The sequence below is a fragment of the Echinops telfairi genome, unplaced genomic scaffold, assembly GCF_000313985.2.
Source record: "Echinops telfairi isolate 266 unplaced genomic scaffold, ASM31398v2 ScPeMD7_7410;HRSCAF=8448, whole genome shotgun sequence".
NCBI lineage: Eukaryota > Metazoa > Chordata > Mammalia > Afrosoricida > Tenrecidae > Echinops > Echinops telfairi.
This window is the reverse complement of record NW_022111310.1, coordinates 497,665-505,461: the sequence shown is the minus strand read 5'-3', so window position 1 is coordinate 505,461 and position 7,797 is coordinate 497,665. Positions and strand designations below refer to the sequence as shown.

Below are 7,797 nucleotides of genomic sequence, written 5' to 3'. Positions count from 1 at the left end.
GCTTTTCCTTCCCTAGAGATGTTCTCACACAAAAAGTGTTCTCAGTTTAGATTGTGGTGATGTTCATATCCTAAAAACCACCGAATCCCACACTTTACAGGATGAATTGTATGTGAATTATGTCTCAATGAGGTTGATAAAAAAACACCAATTTCTTTGATAGCTCTCTATCAAAACCACTTAGGACATTCAAGTGCCTTCACAAAGTGCTTCCAGTTAAACTTGAACTCTCATGTCTTCCGTGGTTCCTCCATCCCAGAGACACCACCCCGTTGCATCACTCCATACCTTTGCACATACACCTGGCTGACAGGCATACCCTCCTTTCTCTTCTCTTTCTGGTGAACTTCTATGTCCTTCAGGACCTTCTGAAATGCTTTCTTCTTCAGGAAATTATCCCTTACTCCTCCTCCAGGCAAAGCCGATCACCCCTCCGGGCTACACACATTCTGCCCCTGCTAATAGACGCTGAGCTCCCCGTGTTTACTAGACAACGTCATCTTTAGCCCCAGGACCTAATGCTTGTAAACACTTAGTAAATATTTATTGAATAAATGAATGACAAAACGCTCCCCCACTACTGACTAGAACTAGTGCTATGTTTTTCCCCCAACTAGCTTAATTGGTAAAATCCATACATATATAACTTGAGTTCTGGCCTTTAGAGACCAATAAAATGAAATAAAAGAACAAATTTGAGGCCAACATTGAGATTTAGGAAAAATTACCATAAAGTAACATTTCATGGGGTTCATAGTTCAGATACTTATCATTGTTGACCGAACACACTTACTGAAGTCAATACTTTTATTCAACATATTAAATGTGTTGTTTAACTCTAGTAACCACAGCTGTGACTTAGTTAACGATCTCAATAAATCCCACTTAAATCAGAGACAGGAAAAATTATGCAAATGAATTCTTATCTGTTTTTCTGCCCAAGGCATATTTGATAACAGATAAAACACTCCAAATTGTCTCTACTTAATAGTCAGGAAGCCATTCGAGGTTTTATTTGTATCACAAGCAAATAAAAAGAAGGGGATAAGCCTGCTATATTCACAAATGGTTTTATTTCAGAAAGAAATTACACATGAAAAGAAGACATAGTTAAGTGCCTTCATTCACATAAGGAAGTGAGTCTAGGAACGTCAACAGTTATTAATATACACAGCCACATGATTAAAAAGGACAGGAACAGATAATGGCAGATGGTTTTGCCTTAAATTCATCCACAAGACAATATCTTCTGTTAAACAACAAAGCGATACTAGGCTTCAAAACGGCTCTTTGGAAACGAGCTTGGAGTTCCAATGGGCTTGAAAATCAAACCAAGCACACCAGTCTCCACTTGGGCCGTGTCACACCCACACCCATGCAGCAGGATGGAAACTGCCCATCAATCACACCTGGCAGCTAGATAGGATGTCTTCCACTAATCTCTTGTAAACCCAGGCATCGCCCTTGAGCCGCTGCCTCCTGATACCCACCACATCGGGCTTCTGAAGCTGGCACACTTCTAGTTCAAACTGCATTGTCACTTTGCCAAAATCTGACTGTGTTTTACACTTCAGTGTATAGCTGTGGGGGGAAAAAAGATAAGAAGCCAGTTAGTGGGGAACCCACAAATACCCTGTAGAATACAAGATGTTTTTAAGTCTGTAGGAGGCCAGTTGGGGGTCGGGTGGGGGTGGGGAAACGAGCCTTATTCAGCAATGTATTACTGCCTATACTTTCCAAATGCCCTAGCTAGGTTTTAGTGATGCTGGATGACGGATGTTTACCCAGCAGCTGAACTGGGATCCCAAGGAAGAATAAGGATGAAAGGCCTTACCAGAACTCTCCCTGGCTCCAAAGAAGAGCCGATCTTTCATACCTACGCATGCCCGTCGTGCTCAAGGAGGCCCTGGCACCCTGTGTGCAGCCTCTCAGAGGTCTGCTCTGTGAACCTGACACCATTCCCACAGCGAGCACAACAAAGGAAGGTGCAGGGAAGATTGTAAGTGTGAGTGTGTGTGTGCACCTCACCGGAAACTTCTGTCTTCGAACTAAAGCCGAAGTCACCAGAAGGGCACATAATTCTGAGAGTTTTCTACTACACTAAATGGTCGTGATCATTACTTTAGGGCAAGGTTATAACAGAAAGCCCAGTTGCTTCTCGGCCTCTTGGCTAAGATCATGTGCAGAAAGCCCAAGGAGGTGGTCTATGACCTTGGTTGAAACGTATGCCATTTGTAATTAGAACAATCATGTTCCTGCTCTGACAATGAAAAGATCCAACTTAAGGGAAGCTTAAAACTTATTTTTTAAAATAGGCATAGGTTCCTGAAAAGTTGTATCAAATGAGTTCATGTCAATTAGTTGGCTAATTAGTTCCCAGTATTTTTAAGAGTGCGGTTGACTTCTTTCTGATCTTCACAAACCATGCGAGGAGCATTGTTTAAGTCCTACGGAGAGTGGAGAAGGGACTTTGTACCTACTATACAATACTATGGGACTTCACAAACTACACCTACCCCATTCCCCGATTACTAGCTCACTGGCTGGCATTTTGTGTTTAGATCACTAGTCAACAAAATCTGTTAGGCAACCATGCATTAACAGCACAGGTCTGGCAGGAACTTTGCCTGGTGGTGAAGGCTAGGTGTCAGCTTGGCTGGGCTCGCTCTGACTCTCAGGGGTTTGGTAGAATGACCAAGCCCAGGTATCACCCAGAAGTGAAACCAGGAATGTAAACAGAAACGTACATCAACGGTCACTGCAGAATGCTACATAATAGGCAAAAGGTAACAATAACCGAAATGTCCAAATAATGATTTAACCGGGGGAAGTTGTGCAGCATATACTCAGCCTCATTTTATGTTAGATGTGATCATTGTCATATTCATGGTCCATCCATTTTCACATAACCACCTGGTTTTTTGCAACTCAATCATGTAGATAAGTGAGAAGCAGCTGCATTCATTTTCATACTTAGTTATGTGTTTGGGTAAAGGGAGTTTGGCATCTTAAAAATAATCAGTCAGTATCGGCAAGGTGAAAAGGATTCCCCGCAGTTAAAGGCTCCTAATGGAAAGATGAAGCATAGCGCAATGGAGACATATGGAAGAAGACAAAGGCAATTCCTTCTGCCTGGAAAAAGAACAATGGACCATAATCACGATTAGTAACATCCCATCTGTGAAACGCTTTTGTCTTTCTGCTTTGTCACACAGAGGGGAAATCAGAAAAAGGGTAGGCGGGTCAAGAAAGAAATTTTCTGGTTAATCAGGAATTCAGAACAAATGAATGGCCAACGACCAGTTGGCCATCTCCTGACAGAGTACATGAAGAAGGAACAGATAATGGAGAGGCTAGCTTCTGATCTAGAGGTTAGAGGCCAGAGGTCTGGAATGGGGTCACGCTCAAGATGAAGACTGTCAGAGGGCTTTAGAGATGCGTTTTCATGATACCTACAGAAGAAAGCCAAGTTCCCAGAAGGCCCGCTGCCAATATTTACATACAATAGTGAAAAGTCAGCTACGTTTATAAAGACTGCTTTTCAAAATCTTGCTCTATATTGATTATCCTATTTAAATATTTCTGTCCAATCTAGCGTGCTACTTTAGTAAGGAAATTTTAAGGAGGCAGAACTGAGTAGCCAGAAGTCTAGCTATTCGGTCCCTGAGGGAGTAAGCAAGATGCCATTTCCCTCAACAACAGAAAAGAGTTAAGATAAAATAACTCCCTAAAGTACCTAAAACCCAACGTGCAAAATTGTATCTCAGTAAAGGGAAAAGAAAAGATTCAATGTCAGGGGTCCTCAAACTATGGCCCGCCAAGGATATTTATCCGGCCCGCCAGGTGTTTTTGCCCCATTTTGTTTGTTACTTCAAAGTAAGATATGTGCAGTGTGCATAGGAATTTGTTCATAGTTTTTTTTTTAAACTATAGTCCGGCCCTCCAATGGGTCTGAGGGACAGTGAACTAGCCCGCTGTTTAAAAAGTTTGAGGACAAAACGAAAAAGGAAAAAAAAAAAAAAAAGTTTGAGGACCCCTGTTCTACGTAATCCCATAATGGTTTGAGGTATCTTATAAATTTAGATTACCATTTATAAATATTATTGTAATATTGTAACGTAGAAAATAGAGGACTTAAATGAAAGCTGGAAAAATTCAAACTTTCCTATTTTGAAATGCACAGTGTAATTCTGAAAGTGGTAAACCGTGTAGGTGCTTAAAGAAATGGTATACAGCAAGGGAACATGTTGTCAACAATTACACCCACCTAAAAGCTTTTAAGAATGCAGTGGAAGAAATATATATATTTCCACAAAGCAACAAAAACACCCATATGTTCTGAGAGCCTAAAAGACATCAAGTAATAAATGCAACATCATGCTAATGTGCGTCTTACCCTTTCTGTACAAAGTCGACATGCTTCTTGGGAAGAACAGACATGATTTCATTCAGGAGTTGATCTGGATTCACTAATCTGGTAGTAGTCACATTATAGTGAAGCTTAAAGAGAGAAAGGGTGAGAGGGAAATCTTTACATTGACACAAGATCACCCTACCTGTGGAAGAAAGAGTTTAGGTTTACCCAAAGTAAGGTGGCCTTTGTCCTTGGTTCCTGAAAAGAAATCCTGGGAGTGCTGGGGGTGATTTGGTCTGGGGCTTCCAGGATGTGTGCTGGCAATGGGAGCTGGCCAAACCACAAGGCTCACCTGGGAAGTCGACATCCAGGATTTAGCAGAGATGCAGGACTGGCTAATAAAAGCCCGAACCCGAAGGCTCAGGGACCTTGCTGGTTGGCAAAGGAAGGCCAACGTGCCCCTCTTTGAGACACGGAAGCTCCAGGTTGGTAGCTTCCCAGACCTGACTCCTGCATCTCTTCCTTTGAACAATCCCGATTTTGCTGTAATAAATCTATAACCTGACGACCAGCACTCTCCATGAATTCTGTGAGTCCTCTCCGTGGAGAACGGATGCCACAAGAGGAGAACAAGCAAGTGAAAGTGAGGGTGGCACGTGGACTTCCAAACGTATGTCTGCTGTCTGTCTATTCAGCGGGCTTTTAACCCTGTGAGATCTGCCCTCGTTCCAAGTGGCTAGAGAGAGACAGAACATGCGCCATGGCCAAAGGTCATGATTGGTTCCCGGAGCTGAGTCTATGACATTGTGAGGGAATTGGTATAAGAGCTATTCCTTTTTAAAAAACACTGTCACACTTTTTTCTCATTGACTAAGAGCACAATACAGATTGTTATTTTCATTCTTGATTAGTCTCATTCATTTATTAGTTCAACAACTACTTACTGAACGCTTTTATGTCACACACTGTTCTCGTCGAAGCTGAAGACACACTAGTCCACACACAGACAAAAACCACTGCTTTCCTGGTAGTATCTTCCCTGTCAAACAAGTGCTTAATGTCTATGTTTCTCCGGTTTTAGAACTTTGAAAAAAAAAAATCACAAAAGGCTGTGGTTGGAAAAGACCAACTCCCTTACTTTACAAATTAGGAACATCGACGCCCAAGGAAAAACACAACTTGTGAAGGGAGGGTTCCCACAGTGCAATATACATCATCACTGAGGAGATACATTGGGTGGTATAAACAAATATTTACATCAGTCTTTCTTATGATCTGATTTAGAAAACATAAACTCATGACATATCACATCCTTTTAAATGTAAGTTTGAAAGGTTAGTCATCTCGACTGTGATGGCCTCACAAGTATGTGTGCACATGTGTCTGTTAAAACACATCAAATTATGTTTCCAATATGGATAGTCTATCGCATACCAATTAGACCGATAGTTTTCCTCTGTAATAAGACAGTCAATGTAAAGAAAATCATATCTACAACTTTCCTCTAGTTCCTAAATGTTTCCTCCCCGCTCCCACTACCATGACTCGAATTTGACCTTGCAAATCTGGCTAGACCAGAGGATGTGCACTGGTACAGATAGGAACTGAAAATACAGGGAATCCAGGGCGGATGAGCCCTACAGGACCAGTGGTGTGAGTGGCGATACTGGGAGGGTAGAGGGGGGTAGGAAAGAGGGAACCGATTACAAGGAACTATATGTGACCTCCTCCCTGGGGGACGGACAACAGAAAAGTGGGTGAAGAGAGACATCGGACCAGGCAAGATATGACAAAACAACAATTTATAAACTATCAAGGGCTCATGACGGATGGGGGAGTGGGGAGGGAGGGGAAAAATGAGGACCTAATGCCAGGGGTTTAAGTGTAGAGAAAATATTTTGAGAATGATGAGGGCAATGAATGTACAAATGCGCTTTACACAATGGATGTGTGTATGGATTGTGATAAGAGTTGTATGAGCCCCTAATAAAATGATTTTTTAAAAAGAAAATCATATCTATGCATATATGTGTGCATACATAAATCATATATACATACATATATATAAAGAAAATCATGAAGATGATATTCCAAAATGGCAAAGATCAGGAACATGAGTATTAAATGATGGTCGGAGAACCCCAGCTCCAAGTTCTGAGGGAGTGACTGTACTGCCATGACAGGCCCTCCCTCTGTCTCCCCCTCAATCCCTGGATCTTTTCACCAAACTCACCTGGTTCTGTCAACGGAACATTTTAAAATCATGATGTAACTGATCCCATTTGTAAAATAAAGAATGGATCCTAATGTATCTATTTAAAATCAGAATTTTACAGATTGCTTGCTTAAAGAGGGCTTATTTACCTATGATTTGCTATCTTAAAAAAAAAAAAAACTAGTCTTCTACTCCGTAGGTCTGTACCCAAAATTTAAAAGCAGGGTCTCAAAGACAGCCCTGAATGTACATCTCTGTTCATCACAGCATTATTGCAACACCCAAGAGATGGAAACAACCCTAGAGTCCATCAGTAGATGATGGATAAAGAAAATATATACATTCAATGAAAAATTCATATTCCAGAAATATGAAGTCCGATAGATACGTGCTACAACATGGATATCTATTGAAAATAAGTAAGTGAGACACAAACAAATGTATGATCCTGTTGATAATAAATATCTAGGATAGGTATCAATTTAGAGAGCAGAGGCTTAGGGGAGGGGAAATGGGAAAATATTGCTTACAGATCTCTGTTTAGGATTATTAAAAACATTTGGAAATGGAAAGTGGTGATGGCTATTCAACATAAAGTATGTAATTATGTCAATGAATTGTACACTTAATATGATTAAAATGGCAAATGCTTTATTTATATATATCTTATCACAATAAGTTGTTGAATTAAAGTGTCCTTTGTAACTATTCCAACTCTTTTATAAATTTATGAATTTTTATTATAAGACGGTGGGGCATAATTAACCACTAAACCCAGTGTTAGAAAGTCAATTCCAATGCAGAATGACTCTACACGACAGACTGGAACTGCCCGGTGGGATTTCTAGTCTGTCACGTTTGTGCAGACAGACTGCCTTATCTTTCTCCCAGTGTGGCTAGTGAGTTTGAACTCCCAACCTACAGTTAGTAGCCAAGCCAAGCACTTAGCCACTGTGCCACCAGGGCTCTTCCATGAGCCATTATGGAGAGGCGAATCAAAGCCACGACGAGATAGCACCTCACTCTCATTAGAATGGCCCAGAGGTGCTGGAGGGGGTGTGAGAGAGCTGGAGCCTCAGCTACTGCTGGTGGGAACACAGAATGGCAGGGCCACTGGGGAAACTGCTCAGCAGTTCCTCCAAAGACTGAACAGGCAACTACCCTGGGACTCAGCAACCCATCCCTGGGTACTGCCCCAGAGAAACCTGTGCACCCCTGGACGCTCCCC

At 41.5% G+C, this 7,797-nt stretch overlaps 1 protein-coding gene across 3 annotated transcripts in view; it reads right to left on the bottom strand.

The window, feature by feature from the left end:
• Nucleotides 1-1,053: 1,053 nt before the first annotated feature.
• MELK (maternal embryonic leucine zipper kinase) overlaps nucleotides 1,054-7,797 on the bottom strand; it is a 94,554-nt gene continuing 87,810 nt past the window's right edge. For all 3 annotated transcript variants that reach the window (XM_004711017.3, XM_045296668.1, XM_045296667.1), the window contains 2 exons: nucleotides 4,397-4,500; nucleotides 1,054-1,581 (listed from right to left, as the gene is read on the bottom strand). In XM_004711017.3, coding sequence (XP_004711074.1) covers nucleotides 1,404-1,581; nucleotides 4,397-4,500 — 282 coding nt within the window. In that variant the 3' untranslated portion in view covers nucleotides 1,054-1,403. The remainder of the gene's footprint in view (nucleotides 1,582-4,396; nucleotides 4,501-7,797) is intronic.